At 36.9% G+C, this 25,777-nt stretch overlaps 1 protein-coding gene across 47 annotated transcripts in view; it reads left to right on the top strand.

Moving 5' to 3' along the window:
- Window positions 1-25,777, top strand: part of BIRC6 (baculoviral IAP repeat containing 6) — a 256,491-nt gene that overhangs the window by 159,057 nt on the left and 71,657 nt on the right. For 46 of the 47 annotated variants that reach the window (XR_014842325.1, XR_014842324.1, XR_014842323.1 and 43 more), the window contains 13 exons: window positions 156-252; window positions 396-590; window positions 1,349-1,549; window positions 4,111-4,390; window positions 5,660-5,916; window positions 6,160-6,268; window positions 10,301-10,522; window positions 12,155-12,935; window positions 14,825-14,968; window positions 15,676-15,805; window positions 22,483-22,614; window positions 23,535-23,702; window positions 24,718-24,891. Coding sequence is in view for 42 of the 47 variants with exons in the window: in XM_085019687.1 (XP_084875813.1) it covers window positions 156-252; window positions 396-590; window positions 1,349-1,549; window positions 4,111-4,390; window positions 5,660-5,916; window positions 6,160-6,268; window positions 10,301-10,522; window positions 12,155-12,935; window positions 14,825-14,968; window positions 15,676-15,805; window positions 22,483-22,614; window positions 23,535-23,702; window positions 24,718-24,891 (2,890 nt within the window). In the remaining 5 variants the exon portion in view is untranslated. Of the gene's footprint in view, window positions 1-155; window positions 253-395; window positions 591-1,348; window positions 1,550-4,110; window positions 4,391-5,659; window positions 5,917-6,159; window positions 6,734-7,022; window positions 9,087-10,300; window positions 10,523-12,154; window positions 12,936-14,824; window positions 14,969-15,675; window positions 15,806-22,482; window positions 22,615-23,534; window positions 23,703-24,717; window positions 24,892-25,777 lie in introns of those variants that run through there. The other variant, XR_014842326.1, reaches the window with a different exon arrangement.

Here is a 25,777-nt window from a genome sequence, read left to right as displayed (position 1 = left end):
TGGCAGACATTTTATATTTAGTTACTTAGGCTCAGGTTGCCATTTTATAGTAATTAACTGTAAAAGAATAATAACATTCAGTAAGAAGTTTGGTGGTCCTATTTGGCAGGGAATTACCACTTTTTAAGATCACAGTATTTATGTGTTTTTTGTAGGGCTCTCTTGCTACTTGCCAGTTATCTGAACCACTATTGTGGTTCATTTTGAGAGTACTGGATACTAGTGACGCCTTGAAAGCATTCCATGACATGGGTAAGATAAAATCTTCAAAACTGTCACTTAAATGTAATCATTTGGTAGTATATTATGTTATTTTTGTAGTCTGTGAAAGGTCACTCAATGTTAAGTCATCTTTTTTAAGATAAATTTTCATTTAGTATTCTTTGTAAATTTAGGTGGTGTTCAGCTCATTTGCAACAACATGGTTACTAGTACAAGGGCTATTGTAAACACTGCAAGAAGTATGGTATCAACCATTATGAAATTTCTTGACTCTGGTCCAAATAAAGCTGTTGACAGCACCTTGAAAACAAGAATACTAGCTTCTGAGCCTGACAATGCAGAAGGAATCCATAATTTTGCACCTTTGGGTAAGAAAAAAATCATTACATCTTAGGGCTATGAATTTATGTAGTAGTTAATTAGCTTGTATGAAGCAAATATTGTCAAAGTGAGTTGATAAGTAGGTGATTAAAATGATATTATAACACATTGATATTAAAGGTATTGGTTTTCCAAACATTCTATTCATCAGAAGAAAGTTTTTAATTGTTCTTTAGTAGTGAAATTTGTTCTTATTTCTGAGTTTAAATGGAAGCACAATTTATGAAACTAGTAGTTTCTTATGTCAGTTTTCACTGTAAATGTTAATCAGTTTTAAAGGACTTGTTCCTTCTTATTTTGAGTGATATTTTCTGATCATCATTTTTTCCCAGAATACTTAGTTTCTTTTTATTTTTTTCTTTTCATATTTCTAACTCATGAATACTGACAATTTAGAATAAAGGTGATTATTTTCAAATTGAAGCCTATGTTGGACATTGTTATTTATTGAAATCATTGAGAATATTGTGCTAAATTTGTTGCTAGTTTAGTTTTCTTTTGACATGTGAGTATAGAGAAATTAGACAGCAGTTAACAGTGAATTCGTCACCTTGCCAGTTGACTGTGGACTGTCCTTAAACGTTTTGTGAATACTGTGACAAATTGTGCTAAGTGTACTATATATTCATAGTATGAAATATTCATGTTTTTAGCTGATTTTTCTAGTATTACAATTTGAATAGTTTTTGATGCTTTCTTGAGTTTCTTTTGCAAGTTTTAATTTTATTTAAAATATCCTGTGTAGGTACAATCACATCTAGCAGCCCTACTGCCCAGCCAGCTGAGGTGCTCTTGCAGGCCACACCACCCCATAGAAGAGCTCGCTCTGCTGCTTGGTCCTACATCTTTCTGCCAGAGGAGGCTTGGTGCGACCTTACCATTCACCTTCCTGCAGCAGTGCTCCTTAAAGAGATACATATCCAGCCTCACCTTGCATCTCTTGCAAGTGAGTAATATTTTTTGTAAAGATTCATCATAGAAAAAAACTATAACATAGAAACACTTAAAAATAAGAAAAATATTTAGCAAACAGTGATACACTTAGATATGATTTACAGATTGCTTAATTTTGGATAGTTTTTAATAATATTAAACATTACCACTGAATCATTTCCCATGAAATGAATTGCTGTGGCTATTCCCCTGAAACAGAGTGTATGATGAAATGTAAACAGATACATTCTAGTTACTATTTTACCTGTCCTCTTCTTCCAGATTTATTAATCTGTAGTATCAAGTTGAAATGAGTTAGTTTATGCAACTGTAGATAGCAGCCTTAGTTTTTCTAGCCTAGTCCTCAATCCTAGCTTTGTAATGTGAAATTAGCATAGTTCCCCTCCCTACTGTAAGATAAATACATCTCTAAAGAATTTTTATTATAATATTTAAAAATTTTTGATTTTTAATTTTTAACATTTTGAGTGTCATTCATTTGAGGCTTTTTCATTGAATACATTTTGTTGTACCTTTGCAAGGTAAATAATTGAAAATAATTTATAGAAGATGAGTTACACGTTCAGAGGAGCAAGGAACTCCTTCACATGTTCATGAATGAATATAAAGTACTATTTGTCATTCATGATGGTCCCCAAATTCTCTCAATATAAATTTAATAATTTCCAAGAATTATTGAAATTGTCACATTTGTTTATCTTCATTGATCAATTCTATTATTATTATTATTATTTTTTTTTTTAATGGCCATACAGGTGGCATGTGGAAGTTCCCAGGCCAGGGATTGAATCCTGGCCACAGCTGTGACCTGCACTGCAGCTGCAGCAACCAGATCTTTTAACTCACTGAGCCAGGCCAGATATCAAACCTGCACCTCTGCAGGGACTCCAGCCACTGCAGTTGGATTTTAACCCACTGAGCCACTGCAGAAACGCCCATTAATTGATTCCTATTGCTATCATAGGTCCCTCAATAATTTAGTGAAGAAATGGTGAAATTTTTTAGACCGTTGGCATATTCAAAATAATAATTTTTCCACTTATTTGCAAGACTGGATTATTATTATATGCTAATATAGTTGTGGAATGTAAACATATTAGACTAAAATAGATATAGTGAGTACAAATTATAGAAGAGGAGTTCCTGTTGTGGCTCAGTGGTTAACTAATCTGACTACGAACGATGAAGTTGCGGGTTTGATCCCTGGCCTTGCTCAGTGGGTTAAGGATCTGGCATTGCCGTGAGCTGTGGTGTAGGTCACAAGTGTGTCTCGGATCCCATGTTGCTGTGGCTCTGACGTAGGCTGGCAGCTACAGCTCCGATTTGACCCCTAGCCTGGAAACTTCCATATGCCACAGGTGCGGCCCTAGAAAAGACAACAACAACAAAATTACAGAAGAAAAATAGGTTAATCCACAGTGTTTTATTTTAGTAGGTCAAAGATAACTATTCCACTGTGCAGTATAGGTCAGTGTAAGACTTGAGGGATAATCCAAGATGAGGAAGAAACTGCTTTGATTCGGAAGGAGAAAGTGATTCATGTGAATGATGGCTTTGGAGTATGGCCAGAATTTGCACATAAGAATTGGGACAGGAAGAATGGTATAATGACAAACTGCACGTAATTAAAAAAATCTGTAGGTTAAGTGTTCTCTAATATAAATATGCCTAATAATTTTGGTTTTTATTACTGGATTGGTGCAGAAACTGAACTTATCATGTGTTCCAGTGGAAATTAAAAAAAAAAGTCATTTCCTCATTCTCTAGTTGATATTAAAATCCAAGTTCGTACAACCATGTATAAAAGTATGAAAACACTAGAGGCAATTATATTAAAAGTGGTAATTTATCCTGAAAAAAAAATTAAAGTAAAGTCCAAGTTCAGAGAGTGTTTTAGCTGACAAATATATTTATTATATGGCTTCCATGTTTGTGAAAAAGAAGTAATTTTCACATGGCAGCTACTTCATTGGGCCTCCTTAAATTTTAACAAGAAATGATTTTATTTTTAAGTATTTTGGACGTTTGTTTAAATTTTAAAAAGGGGAAACAAAGATTAGAGGCAAAAGCAATTTCTCAGTATAGCTACATTTAAAATAAAAAAATAAAATAGTAGCAACATGGTAGTAGTGAAATGAATGTGTGACAAAGATTTTTCTTATTACATTCTTCCCAATTGTTTACAGTAGTAAACCATAGCATATTAATCAAATGTCCCATATTTGTTGGTGATAATTCTGAGTAAAGTAGAAATTAATAGCGTGATTGCCTATTTGTTTTTGCTTTTATTTTCTTAGAGAGAATTAAGAACATGTGGATTCCATATCTTCAATTGCTCTCTTTTTTTAGGTGAATGTTAGAAGATTTTAAATACAATTTTTATTATGCTGTGCATTTCATATGATAGCTGCAAAATCAGTTATGGTGAAAGTCAGTGACAGTATGATTTGGTGTATACATATTCTTTTTACAAGTTTATAATGGATTTACACTAAAATATGAACTCTAGTTTACTTTTTCCTTTAGTAATTATTCAATTTTCTCTTGCTGTAGCCTGCCCCTCCTCAGTGTCTGTTGAAGTAAGTGCAGATGGGGTAAATATGCTACCATTATCCACTCCTGTTGTCACAAGTGGTCTCACCTACATAAAAATTCAGCTTGTAAAAGCTGAGGTAGCTTCGGCTGTCTGCCTTAGACTCCATCGTCCACGAGATGCCAGCACATTAGGCCTTTCACAAATTAAATTACTGGGCCTCACCGCTTTTGGTACCACTTCTTCAGCAACAGTTAATAATCCCTTTCTTCCATCTGAAGATCAGGTATCCAAAACAAGGTATGTGGTTCTTCGTTCTTAAGAGAAACCTTTCTGTGCTTCTTGTGCAATTATCTATTCTGTGGTTTCTTTCTTTTTTAGAGTTTAGAAATTCTTTGATCCGTAGATATCTGTATAATATAATTTTATTAAGTAATAATTATGTAGAAGCAGAACCCTGAGGCTGGTTAAAATTAAAATGTGTGTGTGTGTGTTTTGTCTTTTCTAGGGCTACATCCACGGCATACGGAGATTCCCAGGCTAGGGATCTAATCGGAGCTGTAGCTGCTGTGCTGCGCCAGAGCCACAGCAATGTGGGATCCAAGCCTCGTCTGTGACCTACACCACAGCTCACGGCAACGCTGGATCCTTAACCCACTGAACCCACTGAGCGAGGCCAGGGATTGAACCCGCAACCTCATGGCTCCTAGTCGGATTTGTTAACCACTGAGCCACCACGGGAACTCCAGAATTAAGATTTATGTGTGTTTAATCCTTGAGATGATCCTCCATGTGGTATAGGTTGGTGTGGATTTTAGTTCTTTGGATTGTAGTGTTGTACAGCATTTCCAAATGCCCATCCCCAAGAGTACATCTGAACCTGACTGTATAGACAGGCGCCTGGTCTTATATGGTAATGCCTAAATTGCCAGTCAGCAGAGGGTTAGATTTGAACCATACAAACTAGCCAATGAAAGAAGGACCTGAATATATCCTTTAATTTGCATTCTTCTGATAAAATAATTTCTTGATAGTTGAAAATTGTATAGACTAGTTTTATTGTGAGTTTTTCTTTTCTTTTTTTTTTTTTTGTCTTTTTGCTATTTCTTTGGGCCGCTCCCGCGGCATATGGAGGTTCCCAGGCTAGGGGTCGAATCGGAGCTGTAGCCACTGGCCTACGCCAGAGCCACAGCAACGCAGGATCCGAGCCGCGTCTGCAACCTACACCACAGCTCACGGCAACACCGGATCGTTAACCCACTGAGCAAGGGCAGGGACCGAACCGGCAACCTCATGGTTCCTAGTCGGATTCGTTAACCACTGCACCACGACAGGAACTCCGTGAGTTTTTCTTGATAAGAAAATTTTAAGTTTCTTTTTTATTCTCAAGCTGCCAAGATTTTACAGTTTTGCAACTCTATTACAGTATTCTAAAAACATTTTTTTAAACACAGATTGGTGCTACTCATGAAATACAACATACTGATCTTTGAGAAATTTTGTTTTACCCCTGAAGTAATTTGAGCTACTTGATTCGTCATATAGGCCATTTTGTGTTGTGTATTTCAGTATTGGATGGTTACGGTTATTGCATCATTGCCTTACTCACATAAGTGATCTGGAAGGAATGATGGCAAGTGCAGCTGCACCTACTGCTAATCTGCTACAGACTTGCGCCGCCTTATTGATGTCTCCGTACTGTGGAATGCATTCGCCCAACATTGAGGTTGTGCTTGTAAAGATAGGACTACAGTCTACTAGAATTGGCCTGAAGCTTATAGACATTCTTCTGAGAAATTGTGCAGCATCGGGAAGTGACCCTACAGGTGCCAATTAATTTCGATAATTTAATTTTTACGTATCTGCAAAGTATTGATGGTTGAACTATGTCGTGTCTGTGATTAATTCTGTTTTTGAAATTCCATGGTGGCTTCATTATTTTTGGAGTGAGTTTGTTGTTGAAATTTTCAGAAGTTATTTTTAATGAATAATTTAAGATTAAATTGAGCAGATCTTCTCATCCCATTTGCTTATTTAGCAAAATTTTCCTTTTGATTTTCTGTTGCAAGATTTGAATAGCCCTTTACTTTTTGGAAGACTGAATGGACTCTCTTCTGACTCTACAATAGATATTCTTTATCAGCTTGGAACCACTCAGGATCCTGGAACAAAAGACAGGTATATGATATCTCATTTTTCATATGAGGACACACATACAGTCACATGTAGTGAATGTTACCTGTAATGCTTTCTTTTTAGATCTTTTCATAAAAATTAAGCTAAGACTGTTGATTATATTGTATGCTTCACATAATGTAACTTCTAGAGATTTTTGTGAACATTAAACAAATTGTCATATACTTGGACATATTAGAATTTGGGCTCAAATAGAATTCTTAGTATTGCTTTTGAGGAATGGATAGAAATAGAAGAATACTGTGTAATATTAGTTTCTTGGACTATTTTTAATAATAGTAGTTATGTTTATTTTGATTACTTCTTATTATTTATATTATTCTTTGGCAACTTTTCATTAGATTCTCTTTTCTTCCTACTGCTTCCTACAAAAAAGTGAAACACTCTCCTAGCAAGTAAATAATATCTGAATGTTTCACCTAAATGTTTAATGATCTTTCAGTACAGGTCATTTTATTTTTTTTTTTTTTTTTTTTTTGTCTTTTTAGCTATTTCTTGGGCCGTTCCCACGGCATATGGAGGTTCCCAGGCTAGGGGTCGAATCGGAGCTGTAGCCACCGGCCTACGCCAGAGCCACAGCAACGCGGGATCCGAGCCGCGTCTGCGACCTACACCACAGCTCACGGCAACGCCGGATCGTTAACCCACTGAGCAAGGGCAGGGACCGAACCCGCAACCTCATGGTTCCTAGTCGGATTCGTTAACCACTGCGCCACGATGGGAACTCCCAGTACAGGTCATTTTAGATGAATTTTACTAATGTAGTTCTTCCTTAATGTCTTCTACTTCCAAATTGATAAAGACTCCACGTATTTTTATAATGTTTTTCTTGATAAATTTTTGAGTGATGCTCTGGCATTCTCTGGTTTTGTGTATATCATCTATATCAGGAGACTATATTGATTGTGTGATTCTATAAGTAACATAAATAATCTTTATGCTGGAGATTGTTTCCTGAGTTAATATCCTTTAAGTATATTGTATTTTACATCCAATTAATATCTTTTAATACTTAGATTAATTTGTAATTAAAATGATATCATTTGATTTAAATGTCTTGCCTAACAAATTTTTAACAGATTATTAATATTTGGTGATCAGGTACTCATTTTGTAGCTATTTACTGAGTAGTTGCTATATGCCTGGCATTGTACTGGTTTCTGGAGAGATCTAGTTAATTCAGTTGATCTTGTACCCTCAGGGTTGTGGAGACACAGAGCATCATTGCTCACAAGCAAAGAATTATGTAGGTCAGACTCCTGAAGTTATGAATTAGAGTAACAGGCAGTGAAGGCATCTCAGAAAAATTGTTATTTAGTACTGATAATGTAATAGCTTCCATTTATTTTGGGCTCACTGCTTTCTTGTTCCCTGAATTAAAATACTTAAAAGGAGGGCATTCCCTTTGTGGCTTAGCAGTAACAAACCTAACTAGTATTTATGAGGACACGGGTTCGATCCTTGGCCTTAATTAGTGGGTTAAGGACCTAGCATTGCCATGCTGTGTGTAGGTTGCAGAAGGAGCTTGGATCCCACATTGCTGTGGCTGTGGTGTAGGTCAGTGGCTACAGCTCTGATTCAACCCCTAACCTGGGAACTTCCATATACAGCAGATGTAGCCCTAAAAGACCAAATTAAAAAAAAAAAAAATTAAAGGAAATATTTAACAAAGTAAAAAAATTAAAGGAAATATTTAACAAATTAGTTTCCCCAGGATAATGTCAAAATATTAAACAGGCTTACTTCCTTTCCATGAAGTTTTTTGTTTTATATAAAGTATATGAGAAACTATATTATATTTAAAAGTAGGTTGATTTTTTTTTTTTTTTTTTTTTTTTTTTTTTTTTTTGCTGCGGCCCATGGAAGTTCCCAGGCTAGGGGTCAAATTGGAGCTGCAGCTCCCAGCCATAGCCACAGCCATAGCCATGTGGGATCCAAGTCACATCTGTGACCTACACCACAGCTGATAGCAATGCCGTATCTTTAACCCACTGAGCAAGGGCAGTGATCGAACCCGCATCCTCATGGATACTCATCCTGTTCGTAACCAGCTGAGCCATATGGGAATTATGGTGAGAGTATTTTTTGACAAAGTAAATAAGAATCTGTGCCAAATTAGAACCATAATGGTTAGAGGATTAAAAAATATATTAAAATTATGTGCTAAATACTTTTCTAGAATAGTTTCTTGAAATATCTTATGATTATTTAATTTTTAAATGTTTTATCATAAGAAAATTGCAGTTAAGATTTTTTTTCTCTGTATAATGCAAATGTAAATATTTTAAAACGTTTCAGAACTGATGTTAATGACAAGATGGTTGGCTGCTCTGTAGAAAATTTTACTCTTCCCGGATTGCCTCATCTCCTTTCCCTTTCTAAGACTTGTCTTTATTTCCTGTTATATGAAAATGAAGAATTTTAGTCCAACGAGGTAGAGAGAGGATTGAGTATTTATATATCTTCTAATTCCTATGTCTCTTATCCTGAAGCAAAGAATCTTGAACTCTAAACTAGACATTTAAAAACAAAATAAAGATAGAGAGTTCCCATCATGGCTCAGGGGTTAACAAATTCGACTAGGAACCACGAGGTTGCGGGTTCGATCCCTGGCCTTGCTCAGTGGGTTAAGGATCTGGCGTTGCCGTGAGCTGGGGTGTAGGTTGCAGACAGGGCTCGGATCCCGTGTTGCTGTGGCTCTGGTGTAGGCCAATAGCTACAGCTCCGATTCAACCCCTAGCCTGGGAACCTCCATATGCCGTGGGAGTGGCCCAAGAAATGGCAAAAAGACAAAAAAAAATTTTTTAAATAAAGATAAATACAGTGTTTTAAGTGTGAAATAAAGGGATAGAGAGTGTGAAATAGATCTTATACACTCCCTATCCCTCTTTAAAAATAAAAACTCCAGGAGTTCCTATTGTGGCTCAGAAGTAATGAACCTGCCTAGGATCCATGAGGAATTGGATTTGATCCCTGGCCTCACTCAGTGGGTTAAAGGATCTGGCGTTGCCATGAGCCGTGGTGTAGTTCACAGACATGGCTGGGATCCCGAATTGCTTTGGCTGTGGTGTAGGCCAGCAGCTACAGCTCCAATTCGACCCATAGCCTGGAAACTTCCATATGCCACAGGTGTGGCCATAAAATGAAATGAGATGAAATAGAAAAATACAATCTCCAAAGCATTATTGCTTTAAAAGTGTTTTAGTCTCATTTTGTGATCCTCAGCTCTAGGGAACTGAGTAGGATAGCGCTCGAAAAGTACACTTATTGGGGCTATTCTGTTGTCAGAATGAGGAAGAGTGGCTGGCTGCTACTAGTATTTAATACTTGGAGGCCAGAGTTGTGAATCATGCTTTATTGCATGAGATGCTGCATAAGGAAAATTGGCCCTGGATCACTGCTTTATGTTACGTGGATGTGTTATGAGTGAAAATTCAGAGGAGAAAATGAGTTTGTTAAGCTGTGTTTCTTCATGTATTTTGTCATAAGTGAGTTAAGAATTTACCAGCGTTTATTTGCTGAATTACACTAAAGTTATCTCAGACATTTTCTTCTTCATTTTTCTTTTCTCTTTTTTCAGGGCTCCACCCAGGGCATATGGGGGTTCCCAGGCTAGGGTTCGAATCGGAGCTGTAGCTGCTGGCCTACGCCACAGCCATAGCAGCTGCAGATCCAAGCTGCATATGCAGCCTGCACTGCAGCTCATGGCAGTATTGGATTCTTAACCCACTTAGCAAGGCCAGGGATTGAACCTGCCGTCCTCATGGGTACTAGTCAGATTTGTTTCCACTCAGCCACGATAGGAATTCCTCAAACATTTTCATTTCTTAAGATTGGAAAATTAGAATTACTATGTCCTTATTAATTGTATAATTCCTTTTTTTTCCTATTTTAGATTAAAATTATTGAGAACAGTCTCCTTATTACATTTCTTACATGTAGTAGTGGTATTTATCCATATTAAATATTCACTGTGGTATAGTTGGTTATTTGAATTTATTTTTTTCTTTTAAGAATTCAGGCCTTGTTAAAATGGGTCAGTGATTCTGCAAGAGTGGCTGCTATGAGAAGAAGTGGCAGAATGAGCTACATGTGCCCTAATTCTTCAGCAATAGAGTATGGTCTTTTGATGCCATCTCCTTCTCATTTGCACTGTGTAGCAGCAATTCTGTGGCATAGTTATGAATTGCTTGTAGAGTATGATTTACCAGCACTGCTAGACCGAGAGCTCTTTGAGTAAGTATAATTTGTGAAATCCTTTTTTCCCAAGACCTAGATCATTTCACATTTTCACTTAATGAAACAGCATTTTACATGCTCGTTTGTATAAAAATAATACTTCAAAAATAGTTAAGTATATATACACAAATTTATCTCTTTCTCTCTCTCTCTCTCTCTTTTTTTTTTTTTTTTTTTTTTTTTGGTCTTTTTAGGGCTGTACCCATGGCATGTGGAAGTTCCCAGGCTGGGGGTTGAATTGGAACTGTGGCTGTGGCTGGGAGCTGCAGCTCCAATTCGACCCCTAGCCTGGCAACTTCCATATGACACCATTGCAGCCCTAAACAGACAAAGAAAAAAGATTAGCGTCATTGCTACTTTTGCCATGTAAAATTGGAATGTTTAATGTGTGCTCCTTTAGTTCATAGTGTACTTGTTTGTTTGTTTTTGTTTGTTTTTTGTCTTTTCTAGGACTGTACCCGCGGCATATGGAGGTTTCCAGGCTAGAGGTCTAATCGGAGCTGTAGCCGCCAGCCTAGGCCACAGCCACAGCAACTTGGGATCTGAGCTGTGTCTGCGACCTACACCACAGTTCACAGCAACGCCAGATCCTTAACCCACCGAGCAAGGCCAGGGATCGAACCCGCAACCTCATGGTTCATAGTCGGATTCGTTAACCCCTGAGCCACGACGGGAACTCCTCATAGTGTATTTTTATCTGCTAAATTACCCAACAGGTTCTTTTATCTTTAACATGCAACTTTAGAGGAAAACTATACCTAGAAATTTTGAAAGATTAGACAGTTCTTATCACTGATTTTTTTTTCTAGACAAAAATGATTGTTCTTTTGACAGTTTCTACTTAAACCACAATTTTCACTGTACTCAGTTAATGCTTTGAGTTGACTGCCTAAGTCTGTAGCAAAATGTAATATTTATTTCTGAAGAGTTCCATGACTCAAGCTGGCCTTTGTCCTCTAGTTTTTCATTTTCATTTTGGTCCCACCAGTTGGCATAATCCATGACTTAGTGGAACTCACTAATGGTTTTCAATTTGAAGATGTGAATTTGAGCCATTAACATGTCAAATGCCATCTAAACATTTATTTGATACAATTTTTCATTGTTTCTTTATGTCATTTTTTTTGCTGTCACACAGGGTAGTAGAATCATTTTCATATAGTTCTGTTTGTTTTCTGTACTCATTTTAAAAGTCTGGGAGTTCCCTTTGTGGCTCAGTGGTTAACGAACCTGACTAGGATCCGTGAGGATGTGGGTTTGATCTCTGGCCTTGTTCAGTGGGTTAAGGAGCTGTGATGTAGGTCGCAGATGTGACTTGGATCCTGTGTTGCTGTGGTTGTGGCTTGGGCCGGCTGCTGTAGCTCCAGTTTGATCCCTAGCCCGAGAACTTCCATATGCCATGGGTGCAGCCCTAAAAAAATAAAATGAAATAGAATAAAAGTCTAATCTAACTTGCAGTCTGCCTAAGTACTCAATGATGTATGTCACAAGCAGTCTTCATGAAATACTATAGTGTCGTAATATTTAATGTCAAACTATATAATTTTTGTCTGAGTGATTTCTGGTAGAAATAGTTGATGTCTTTCTAAAAATATGTATATATGGTTAACTTATCTTTTATTCTCCTAGGTTACTTTTTAATTGGTCCATGTCTCTTCCCTGCAATATGGTTTTGAAGAAAGCTGTCGACAGTTTGCTTTGCTCAATGTGTCACATACATCCAAGTTATTTTTCTTTGCTCATGGGCTGGATGGGAATTACTCCTCCTCCAATGCAGTGTCACCACAGACTGTCCATGACAGATGATAGCAAAAAGCAAGATCTCAGTTCGTCTTTAACAGATGACTCTAAAAATGCACAAGCACCTCTTGCACTAACTGAATCACATTTGGCAACACTTGCTTCCTCTTCTCAATCTCCAGAAGCTATCAAACAATTATTGGACTCAGGTTTGCCATCTCTTCTGGTAAGGAGTCTGGCTAGTTTCTGTTTTAGCCACGTTTCATACTCAGAAAGCATTGCTCACTCAATAGATATTTCCCAGGACAAACTCAGGCGACATCATGTTTCACAACAATGTACTAAGATGCCTATCACAGCAGACCTGGTTGCTCCTATTCTTAGGTTTTTGACGGAAGTTGGTAATAGCCATATTATGAAAGACTGGCTCGGTGGGTCTGAAGTCAATCCACTATGGACAGCACTTCTGTTTTTATTGTGTCACTCTGGGTCCACTTCTGGAGGACATAATTTAGGTGCACAACAGACCAGTGCAAGATCAGCTTCTCTTTCCTCAGCTGCTTCATCAGGATTGACTACTCAACAGAGAACGGCAATTGAGAATGCAACTGTTGCGTTTTTTCTGCAGTGTATTTCATGTCACCCTAATAATCAAAAACTGATGGCCCAGGTAAGAATAGGGAAGCTGGCTTATGTTCTAGGTGTGTTGTTATTTTAATATACTGTCACAGCACTCTTGAAATTAGTTAAGATAGGGGCATGTATTAAGGCCATGTGATGGTGAAGTTTGGGGTTGGGTGCCTTTAAATATCCAAATTTAAATCATAATTAAAATTACATACTGATCCTCAGCTGTCACATAAATCAGGTATGATTTTCAGTGAACAATGGGCAAACTCATGGGGATTCTAGTCAGTCATGCATTCATCTTTTGTTGGAACTAAGTCTCCCCCAGATAAAAAGAACTACGTTTCAGCTACTGCAGCTTGACCACTTGAAGATGGTCATTGAATATCTCATCTGCATTGAGGCATTGCATTTTTGTGGTAACCGGGGTCTGCAGCTGTTGATTTGCTTCTAAGGAAGCAGACATTAGAATAGGTTTCAGACAGGAAATTAATCACATTAAAAATATGGGAGTTCCCGTCGTGGCGCAGTGGTTAACGAATCCGACTAGGAACCATGAGGTTGCGGGTTCGATCCCTGCCCTTGCTCAGTGGGTCAAGGTTCCGGCGTTGCCGTGAGCTGTGGTGTAGGTCACAGACGCGGCTCGGATCCTGCGTTGCTGTGGCTCTGGCGTAGGCTGGCAGCTACAGCTCCGATTCGACCTCTAGCCCGGGAACCTCCATGTGCCGCAGGAGCGGCCCAAGAAATGGCAAAAAGACAAAAAAAAAAAAAAAAAATGAAAGATGGTTTTTTTTTTTTTGTTTTCAGTCCATAGGGCCAGAAATCCTGAAAGCTGGAATTATTTCAAGAATAATTTTAGTTGCTTTTAGCTAGATTTTGCTCCTTTCTAGCTTTTGTGATCTTAGACAAGTTGTGTAAACTATAAAATAGGGATAGTAACAGATGCCTCTCAAAAGATTTTTTTTTTGAGAGGACTAAATATTATAATGTATGTGAAGTACATAGTATAGAACCTGAGACAAGGTAGACACCAATAAATAGGAACCAGCTTCTTTTTTTTAAAACTCCCTTATTTTGATACTGCTTTTTCTAGTTAAAATTTATTGATATCTAGGAAGATAGCTATCATAATTTTCAAAATCTAACTTTAAGAAGATATTTTATTGCCTAAAGTAATTAATTATATCTGATAATATGCCTACTTTGAAAGAAATGCTTACTAACAATTTTAACCAAGTCCTCACATATGGATATTTGAAAATTTGGTTTGTGTCTGTGGGTAGTATGAAACTTGGTGTCTCATTGTTTTCTGACCTAATTGTCATCTATTAGCATATTGTTAAGGGTTTGTTTTATATATTTATTACACTTTTTTCAAAATTTTTATTGTAACCACATTGATATTGTCTTTTTTTTTTTCAAAGGCTGCACCCATGTCATATGGAAGTTCCTAGGCTAGGGATCGAATCAGAGCTGTAGCTGCCAGCCTACACCACAGCCACAGCAATGCAGCATCCAAGCCATGTCTGCAGACTACACCACAACTCACAGCAATGCCAGATCCTTAACCTACTCAGCAAGGCCAGTGATTGATCCTGCATCCTCATGGATCCTAATTGAAATCGTTACCACTGAGCCACATTGGGAACTCTGAACACAATAATATTGAATGAAGTTAAAAGTAAGTTGGTTATGCTGAGCATTTATTATGTGAAAACCCTGTAGTAGTAACTTTTCTTATCTGCAGAAACTTTGCTTGTACTTCTAAATCTACTTCTGTATTTATATATTTTAAGATGAAATGATATACTCTTTAATTTGATGAATTCAAATATACTTATTAATCCACATGTTAAATTTGCTCTTTTTTCTTTCAAGTGTAAAGCTGCAAATAAATTTTTCATTTAACTCTTCAAATCTCTACCTTGCCAGGTTCTCTGTGAACTCTTTCAGACATCTCCTCAAAGAGGAAGCCTCCCAACATCGGGGAACATTTCAGGGTTTGTACGTAGATTATTTTTGCAGTTGATGCTGGAGGATGAGAAAGTGACAATGTTTCTTCAGTCTCCCTGCCCAGTGAGTATTTAGCAGTTAGATCAAATCTTAATGATGTGGAATTCCTATTGTGGCTTAGAGGATCAATAACCCAACATTAGTATCCATGAAGGTGTGGATTCAATCCCTGGCCTCACTCATTGAGTTAAGGATCCGGTGTTGCTGTGAGCTGTGGTATAGGTTGCAGATGTGGCTTGAATCCTGCATTGCTGTGGCTCTGGTGTAGACCGGCAGCTACATCTCCTTTTCGACCCCTAGCCTGGAGCTTCCATATGCCGCAGGTGTGGTCTTTAAAAAGACAAAAAAAAAAAAAAAAAACAACCAACAAACAAAAAACTTAATGATGAGCTGTATGTAAAGATATTTTATCTTTTCATATCTTGGTTTACAGTTGTCTCTGTTCTACTTTCTAATGCAGCAAAATAAAACTAGCACAGTCTTTACACTCAGTGACAAGACTCAAAACTCTTGGCTAACTTCGACTAGATTAACTTAATTATACCTTGCTGTGAATAGTAAAATTTGATTTGTAGGGGAAATTAGTGTTAATGCAAATGTTGACCAACAAATCACATGGTAAATGTGCCACAGTTGAAGAAATATATAATATAAACTCTTTATTTTCTGTATGTATTGTTGAATTTTTATTCCTTTATGTTTTTGAATTGTTACATAATGATTTACATTTCAAAAAATTGTTTCCTGATTTCTTTTAAATTAATTTTCAGCTATACAAGGGTAGAATTAATGCTACTAGCCATGTCATTCAGCATCCAATGTATGGAGCAGGCCACAAGTTCCGTACACTTCATTTGCCAGTCTCAACGACATTATCAGAAGTTCTTGACAGAGTGTCAGGCAAGTCAGACTTCAATATTCATTTTTCTTTCACTTTATGTTATACATATATGAAATTGTATTATTTTTTTAAACTTTATTTTATTGTTCACTCAGCAACCATCTAATAATTAGGAAAGGCCAATGGAGTTCCCGTTGTGGCGCAGTGGTTAACGAATCCGACTAGGAAGCATGGGGTTGCGGGTTTGATCCCTGGCCTTGCTCAGTGGGTTAAGGATCCCATCGTTGCTGTGAACTGTGGTGTAGGCTGCAGATGCGGCTCAGATCTCGTGTTGCTGTGGCTCTGGCATAGGCCAGCAGCTACAGCTCCGATTCGACCTCTAGCCTGGGATTCTCCATATGCCGCGGGAGTGGCCCAAGAAATGGCAAAAAGACAAAAAAGAAAAAGAAAAAATTGGAAAGGCCAAGATAGCTTCATATTTCGAAGCATGAATAGGATGCCGATGAAGGGGACAAAATGTATAGTATGTTCCAGCACCTGAACTTCTTTCCTTGTGATATGGTTATATGTCGTAAGGACAGAATGGTGGTTAGAAATACAGACAAGCTATGGGAAGCTATTAACTGTTAATGGAATTTTCTCATCACAAGTGATCTATCTGTTTTATAGTAGTTGAATTACAGTAATATTAGATTGGAGGACACAGTTCTAAGGAATAAACATTTACTATAGCTAGGGGAGAAATGAGTCATCAGGACATAGATTTGACTGGTGACCTTATTGTTTATAACAGTGGAGAAAGCAGAAAGAACATTTCCCCTAGATTTCTTGACTGTATTTCAAAAGTTCTCAGATGATGCCTTTAAACAGGATATAAATTATTAAAGTAAAAACATTTTTTGAGGTTGAATGCAAATTAACTGTGGATAGTTTGAGTTTATTGCCTCTCAGAAATCTTAATCAGCGATGATTTACATTGAGCATCTGCTATTTCCTCTAGGGATGTAAAAGTGATCAGGACACATATTCTGCCACTCAGAGTATTTATGTTGTCAAATTAAAAAAAAAAACTGAGGAGTTCCTGTCATGGCTCAGTGGTTAGCGAATCCCACTAGGAACCATGAGGTTGTGAGTTTTTTGATCCCTGGCCTCACTCAGTGGGTTAAGCATCCAGCGTTGCCATGAGCTGTGGTGTAGATAGATCACAGATGAAGCTTGGATCCTGTGTTGCTGTGGCTCTGTTGTAGGCTGGCAGCTACAGCTCCAATTGGACCCCTAGTGTGGGAACCTCCATATGCCGCGGGTGCGGCCCTAGAAAAGACAAAAAGAAAAAAAAAACTGCAACTTTATGTGTATTTGTTCTATAATGCGCCCCATAGGGCCTAATTTCCAAAGTACACGGACAGCTCATGCAGTTCAGTAACAACAACAAAAGCCACAATCTAATCAGAAAATGGACAGAAGACCTAAATAGATATTCTCCACAGAAAACATGTAGATGGTCAGTAGGTACATGAGTGGTTGCTCAATATCTTAATTATTAGAGGAATACAAATCGGAACTACGATGAGGTACTACCTCTCACTGGTCAGAATGGCCATCATTAAAAAGTCTAAAAATAATAAATGCTGGAAAGGGTGTAGAGAAAAGGGAACCCTCTTAAACTGTTGCTAGAATATAAATTGGCACAGCCACTATGGAAAACAGTTTGGAGTTTCCTCACAAAAAACTAAAAATAGAGTTGCCAAATGATTTAGCAATCTCCCACACAAAACTGTAATTCAGAAAGATATATGTACCCTTTTGTTCATAGCACAGTATTTACAGTAGCCATGACATGGAAATAACCTAAATGTCCATTGACAGATGAATGGATAAAGAAGAAAGACAGATACCATATGATATCACTTATATGTGGAATTTAAAATACAGCACAGATGAACATACCTACAAAACAAAAAATGACTCACCACTATAGAGAACAGACTTGTGGTTGCCAAAGGAGAGTAGGGGTGGGGAAGAGAAGGACTGGGAGTCTGAGACTAGCAGAAGCAAAGTATTTATAGAGGATGAATAAACAACAAGGTCCTACTGTATAGCACAGGGAACAGTACTCAATATCCAAAGGTAAACCATAATGGAAGAATGTGTGTGTGTGTGTGTGTGTGTGTGTGTGTGTGTGTGTAACTGAATCACTTTGCTGTATCGCAGAAATGAACATTGAAATCAACTATGCTTAAATAAGAGTTTTTAGAAATGATGGGGGAAAGTATTCATTTAAATTTAGACATAAGTAAGTGTGTTTCCAACTGTATGCATTAGAGGCTGTACCTCTAATCTTTAAGCAACACTGATGACTGAAGGAAGTTAGGAATATCTTAGGAAAAAACTGGCAATTTCTCTTATTTTGTTAGAAATAGAAACCTAAACTTAGGATAAAGACTGAATTGAAGAGTTATGGAAGTTGTTACAAAACATACATGGTAAGTTAATCCATATAAATGGTTATTTGATCACTTTGAGAAAATAAGGTAGAGGAGATCCTTGACCAGTTTTAGTCACTGCATCTCACACAATTGTGTGTATAAAACTAATTCTTTCCTACATTTTTAAAAGTTACACAGTAAAATGTTATAATATATTACAAAGGTATAATTTTTTTCCTCTTTGAAAATGTCCACCTTACCTGTTACAACTAAACTGTATTGAAATTTTGATTTTTCAGGATTTTTTCTCAATTTCAGTTTTCTGAAATTGTGCCTTCTAGATGATGAAAGAATTTAAAAATTAGTTAATTGAAGAAAGGAAGGAAGGGGGGAAGAGTACTGAAACTCAATTTTGAGATTTTATACATTTAACTTGATAATGGAGAAATGTAGACAAAATAACTAGAAATTAACATTTATCTTTACTATGAACGAACACTATTTTCTAAAATATCATGTTCTGTCGTTGGAACATTTAATAAAATAGCTACCTTTATTATCTAAAAATTTAAAAAATAAAACTTAATGGCCATGAGAGAACAGTATATCCTTGTAAAAAGTCTAATAAAGTCATCCTAAGTAAATATCAAAAACTTAAATTCTAAGTCTTTAGCCATACTTTGGTCCTTTAGAGTCTATTTGTGATCTGTAACTATATTATGATATATTCATATATGCATATGTGTTTTATTAACATGTATAAAAATAATTAATCCAAAACTATTTAATCAGTAGTCTCAACCACTTGCTATAGCTTTTGACTATATTGCATTCAAATAATAAAGGTTATGTGTTGTGAGTTCCCTTGTGGTGCATCAGATTAAGGATCTGGCATCATTACTGCAGCAGCTCTGGTCATTCCTGTGGCATAGGTTTGATCCCTGGACCAGGAACTTTTGCCTGCCATGGGCTTGGCCATAAATAAATAAAAATTCTTACTACCTAGTAGGCTGTGATTAATTGTTTCAATTTTTTGTTACTTAAATATTTCCTTCTGACTTGTGTAACTCTTTCTGCCTTTTGGGGTTACTTGGTTGTTTTAATAAGAAAGTAAAATATATTGTTGTATTATGCCTTTTATTTTATTTTATTTTTTTTTCAGGGCTGCACCCAGGAAGTTCCCAAGCTAGGGGTCTAATTGGCCTGCCCTATGCCACAGTCACAGCAACGCCAGATCTAGGCCACATCTGCAACCTACACCACCACTAACAGCAACGCTGGATCCTTAACCAACTGAGTGAGGGCAGGGATTAAACCTGCAACCTCATGGTTCCTGATCAGATTCAATTCTGCTGAGCCATAACAGGAACTCCTTTTTTTTTTTTTTTTTTTTTGGCACTATGCATTTATTACAGCACTCCCCCTTATCTGCAGGGGTATATTCCAAGACCCCCAGTGGATACCTGAAACCACAGGCAGTAGTGAACCCTGAATGTACTTTTCTTTCCCATCCATACATATCTATGATAAAGTTTAATTTATAGAGAATGCACAGTAAGAGATTAGCAATAAAAGAAAATACTAGAACAGTTATACAATATACTGTAATAAAATTCTGTAAATGTACTTCTCTCTCTTATGTACACGCATATACACTCTCTCTCTCAAAATGATCTTATTTCTCTGTGCTCACCTGTCTTGTGATGATGAGAGATGATAAATTACCTACATGATGTGATGAAAAAAGATGAATGATAAAGACTTGGAATGTAGGGTTGGGCTACTTTTTTTTTCCTCTCCCCTCCCCCCTTTTTTGGCTGCCCATGGCATATGGAGTTCCTGGGCCAAAAATCAGATCTGAGCCACAGCTGCAACCCAAGCCTCAGCCATGATGACGCCGCATCCTTAACCCACTCTGCAGGGCGGGGGATGGAGCCTGTGTCCCAGTACTCCCAAGACACCACCAATCCCATTGTGCAACAGCGGGAACTCCAGGGTTAGGCTACTTTTGACCTTCTGAGAATACATTGAAGAAGGAACAGAAGGATCATGTGTTTTGGATGATCGTAGGTTGTCCAGCCATGACAAATGACATCGATGATTGGAACAGATGATGAGATGGTTGAGAATCTCAAGTGGGATGGAGATAGTAGGCCTGAGATTTCACCAGAATTGTCAGAACAGCAAGCAATTTAAAACCTACGAGTTGTTTATTTCTGGAATTTTTTATTTAATATTATCAGACCATAAGTAACTGAAACCACAGAAAATAAAACCCGGATAAGGGAGAGCTACTATATTTAGAGTCTTTAAAAAAAATTTTAGGAGTTCCCTGGTGGCCTAGTGGTTAAGAATCTGGTGTTGTCACTATTGTGGCTCAGGTTCAGTCCCTGGTCTAGGAACTTCTGCATGCTGCAGGCACCTTCAAAAGAGAAGAATTTTTTTTTAAATTTTACTAAAACGTAAACTGTGAAGGCAGTCTGTAGTTAGGAAGAGATTCCAAAAATTGCTATCACTGGGGTATTTTCATATATTCAAAGGAAGCTACAAAATAGGAGCTAATACAAAATTGCTGTTTTATCATTTGATCATTTAACCTTCTTAACAAGATGAAATTGATCAAATGATCGGGGATTTTATAACTTCTTTATAAAATAAAGTGTTGGATCATAGTTGCGTTAAGTAGAAAAGTAAGAAGACAATCTATCAATCATAGATACATAGGGAAAATTTTCCTGATGTCAAAACAGTTCATCCAACTTTTTGAGTTCCATAATGGTTAAGTCAGATACTTATATGAGTCGTCATTTATTTCATCATCTCTAATAGCATGTCACATTCAAAAAAATGAAAGAAAATAATAATTCAGAGGGTAATAACTATCTATGGAAAGTCCTTTGTATTCATTCTTAAGATACTGGTAAGGGAGTTCCCGTCGTGGCGCAGTGGTTGGCGAATCCAACTAGGAACCATGAGGTTGTGGGTTTGATCCCTGCCCTTGCTCAGTGGGTTAATGATCTGGTGTTGCCGTGAGCTGTGGTGTAGGTTGCAGACGCGGCTCGGATCCTGCGTTGCTGTGGCTCTGGTGTAGGCCAGCGGCTACAGCTCCGATTCGACCCCTAGCCTGGGAACCTCCATATGCCACAGGAGCGGCCCAAGAAATGGCAAAAAGACAAAAAGAAACAAATTAGAGAGCAAATATACAATAGAAAGAATTAACAGGAGTAACTGCTTATCATTAAAAAAACTAATAAAAATTAACTAGCAGGAGTTCCCGTCGTGGCGCAGTGGTTAACGAATCCGACTAGGAACCCGACTAGGAACCATGAGGTTGCAGGTTCGGTCCCTGGTCTTGCTCAGTGGGTTAACGATCCGGCGTTGCCGTGAGCTGTGGTGTAGGTTGCAGACACGGCTCGGATCCCGAGTTGCTGTGGCTCTGGCATAGGCCGGTGGCTACAGCTCCGATTCAACCCCTAGCCTGGGAACCTCCATATGCCGCAGGAGCAGCCCAAAAGAAATAGCAAAAAGACAAAAAAAAAAAAAAAAAAATTAACTAGCAAAATTGATTTTAAAAAAAAAAAGGTACTGGTAAAACATAATTGTTATTCCTAACTAAATGGAAATAACAAGATTAGTAGTTCCCTTGTGGCATAGCAGGTTAAGGATTGGGCATTGTCATTTTAGTAGCTTGAGTCGCTGCTGTGGCATGGGTTCAGTCCCAGGCCCAGAACTTTCACATGCCGTAGGTATGGTCCAACGGAAATACCAGCAGAAATCTCTGTCACTTAAATTTGTTCCTTTGTACTCCCATTTGTAGAATAAGTAGAAGTCTAATGTAGTGCTTTAGGATGAGTCCTGAGCTTGAATTCCGTATTTCCCTTTACAGGTTGTACTAGTAGCCTCGCTAATAAGACTTTCCTTATTTCGAAAAGAGTATTCTTGTTATGCACGTTGTGAGGACTGAAATAGATGTAGGTGGCAAGCAGATTGAACTATGCCTAAAATGAAGCAAATGTTCTTGGTAATGGCTTTTAACTGCCTCTGACTATAGTGCTATTGTAGTATGTAATATTTTCTATAGATTGGGATTTAAGTATCCTAGCCTAAAGAGAGTAATGAGTCCCTTTCATTGATAAAATCCACAAGAATTGAATGTCAGACTTTCCCTCATAACATTTCTGCCAACTGCATTTACATTGCCTTTGTAATAGTGATAATATAATCTTGTGTAATTGTCACCTAAGATATTTCTTGCTTCCCTCCTAATGATTTCAAAAAGCATTGTGTCTCAACGTAAAATTTTCTTACAGATACACCAAGTATCACTGCTAAACTAATTAGTGAACAAAAAGATGACAAAGAAAAGAAAAATCATGAAGAGAAGGAAAAAGTTAAGGCAGAAAACGGATTTCAGGACAATTATAGTGTTGTTGTTGCTTCAGGTATGTTTTTTTGTAATCGTGGGTTTCTGTAAAATATAACCATTTATATTATAGGATCTTAATGTAATAAAAAGTATTAATGAAAAAGTTGATGTAATGATGTCTTAATATTAGATACACAACTATTGCACCAGAAATCCATTATTCTTTGCAACCAGAATTATTAAACTTATTTTATACTTAGTGTATTTAATCAGATATTAAACGTGTAAATAGTTTAGACATTCCGTTTTACCTTAACTGTTTACAGAAATTATACTTTAGAAGTCCTATAAGTGTTAAGGAATTTTTCTGTAACCTTCCTGTTTTTATTTTGTTTGTTTTTTTCTTAAAAAGCAAAATGAAGAAGTATTCTCTAGTTTTCACTTAGGATGTTGTGCTCATTACATAAAATTAGAAAACATAAGTTATCAAAAGAAAATGGGTTGAAAAAGGAGCTTTTACTATTAGATGCTGGAAGAAGAAAAAAACAGCTAAGTGGTAATTGTGGAGGATATTTTAACACAATTTTTATTTCAGAAGGGAAGGCTCAGCATAAATTACCTTACTCTTCGAATAGGAGACCTCTGTTGGTTTAATATATCTTTTCTCAGAAATAAATTAATAAAACAAGACTTCCTGTACATATTTGTACAAAACTACTTTCTAGTAAACAGATGGTCTTCTATATGTATCTCAGAGAATATAGAAGTTAATAATATTTATCTTCATGGAAAATAGTTACAAATGCAGCCAAAATTATTCCTGGAGTATAATGAATGATAAATGGAGTCAAAATATTGGATTTTAAATAAGAAACATTTCTATCTTTTGGCATTAATAGGAATATGGCGCTTTAGTAACATATTTTAGAAATACACTTTTACTTCAATGGTGTGTTGGCTGTATAGAATGTTAATGATTTTTGTTTTTCCTTCAAGGGCTGAAATCCCAGTCTAAACGTGCTGTGTCAGCTACACCACCTCGCCCGCCATCCAGGAGGGGGAGAACAATGCCCGATAAAATAGGAGGTGCTTCCTCAGGAGCAGAGGCTGCCAACAAAATAATTACTGTCCCTGTCTTTCACCTATTCCACAAACTCTTGGCTGGTAATGTCCACAGTGATAAAAGAGCTAAGAAATTTTAGTAATCTTACAGTTGTATAAATCAGATGTGTAATCACCAGAATCATGTTTAATCATATGCTACTGATGAGATAATTTCCTGAGGCTTTGTTCATATAGTTCCGTCCAAGAGAAGTGAGAACAAGAAAGGGAGTAACCTATTTCAGACCCCTTTAAAACACCATAATGTTACATTTTTGCACTTTACTAGCTGCCTAAATTTTTTTATGAATGTGTTGTAAGTGATCAGTAAAATTAACGTTTTAGTGTGTTCATAACAAGTTACATAGGATGCAGTGTGAGGCAGATTTTAAAGAACTAGTTCTTGCAGTGGAAATCTTAGATGTACCACTGATAGGGAAGCTTCCTCTCTGTCTAAAATATATTCTTTGACCAGTATAGTTTCCATTAGTCAAGGCATTTTATTTTATTTCCATTTTTGTGCTGTATCATAATCAGATTGCCACTTAACTTAGAATGGATTTTCCTTCTTGGCTTTACATAGCTGATTCATAGGGGAGGTCACTAAATTATGATGGGTGGACTGGATGCTTCTTTTCATAAAAAAAAAGTTTTATAGGAATATAGTTGTGCCCATTCATTTATGTATTGTCTATAACTGTTTCCATGCTACAGTAGAGTTAGAAGTTGTAGCATAGACCATATGGCTTCCATAGCTTAACATATTTATTGTCTGACCTTTTATTTAAAAGATTGACCAGTCCAAGGTTTATGGGAATGTCTCTTTTTTCTATTTACCATGACTCAGTTGGTGGGTTAGCAGCTAATTAACACTTTATATTGACATCATTGTTCACACAAGGCAGAAATGGTTTGAGGTTTGTAAACTTTCTATGAACTTTTTAAATTGCTTTGAAGTTGATGTCAGAATCAAACTCTTACTTATAGTTTGGTGAAAGCATTAAGTAGTTGAATAAATTCAATCAAGTAAGTGTCTCCTTCTTGGATTCCAATTTTAACTTACTTATATCATTTTTAGGCCAGCCATTGCCTGCTGAAATGACGCTTGCCCAGCTTTTAACTCTCCTATATGACCGAAAACTTCCTCAAGGTTACCGCTCAATAGATCTAACTGTTAAGTTGGGATCTAGAGTTATCACAGACCCAAGTCTTTCAAAAACAGATTCTTTTAAAAGACTACACCCTGAAAAAGGTATGTGTGTGATATTTCTTTAAAATTATAATCTGGGGAGTTCCCTTGTGGTACAGTAGGTTAAGAATCAGGTGTTATCACTGCTGCAGCTCTGGTCACTGCTATTGTGCAGGTTTGATCCCTGGCCCAAGAACTGCATGCCTCTGGGTGTGGCCAAAAAGGAAAAGCAGAGAAGTAAAATTAAAGTCTGTGATCTAATCAGGCAAGGATTTCTACAACTGATAATTAAATTTACATTTTTATTACATCAATAGTAAGATACATTTTTTCCTTTATGACTGAGTTATTTCTAAATAAAATTGCCATGATTTCCATTGGAAATTAATCTTAATTACTTGTGTAGGGTCACTTATTTTATAGGACCATATGCTTTAATTTATAATATTTCTGCCTGAGCCATGTGAATTGTTCATAATTTTATAATTAAAGTGAGAGGGCCAATTTAGAATTTCTAGTTTCCTTATAGTTTATATCAAGTGATATTTCATGCTCATAAATATTTTTTCCCTAGTCAAAAGTGGGATCATACATTTTCTTACCTTTTTATTTTTATATATTCAATTAAATATTTCTAAATGTGCCTTTTTCTTTTTTTTCATTTTATGGGTGCACTTGTGGCATGTGGAAGTTCCTAGGTTAGAGGTTGAATTGGAGCTGCAATTGCCGGCCTACGCTATAGCCATGGCAACACCGGATCCAAACTGCATCTGCAGCCTATGACACAGTTTGCCTCAGTGCCAGATTCTTAACCCACAGAATGAGGCCAGGGATTGAACCCACACAGTCATGAGACAACATTGGGTCCTTTACCCACTGAGCCATAGTGAGAACTCCCTAAATGTGTGTGGTTTTTTTGTTTTTTAGGGCTGCACCCATGGCGTATGGA

Source organism: Sus scrofa, chromosome 3 (assembly GCF_054392235.1).
Source record: "Sus scrofa isolate SSC_HxYL_T2T_F1_AM1 chromosome 3, Sscrofa_HxYL_maternal_Yorkshire_Landrace_v2.0, whole genome shotgun sequence".
NCBI lineage: Eukaryota > Metazoa > Chordata > Mammalia > Artiodactyla > Suidae > Sus > Sus scrofa.
Note: the sequence above shows the minus strand (reverse complement) of the source record. Positions and strands in the feature narration are given on the sequence as shown.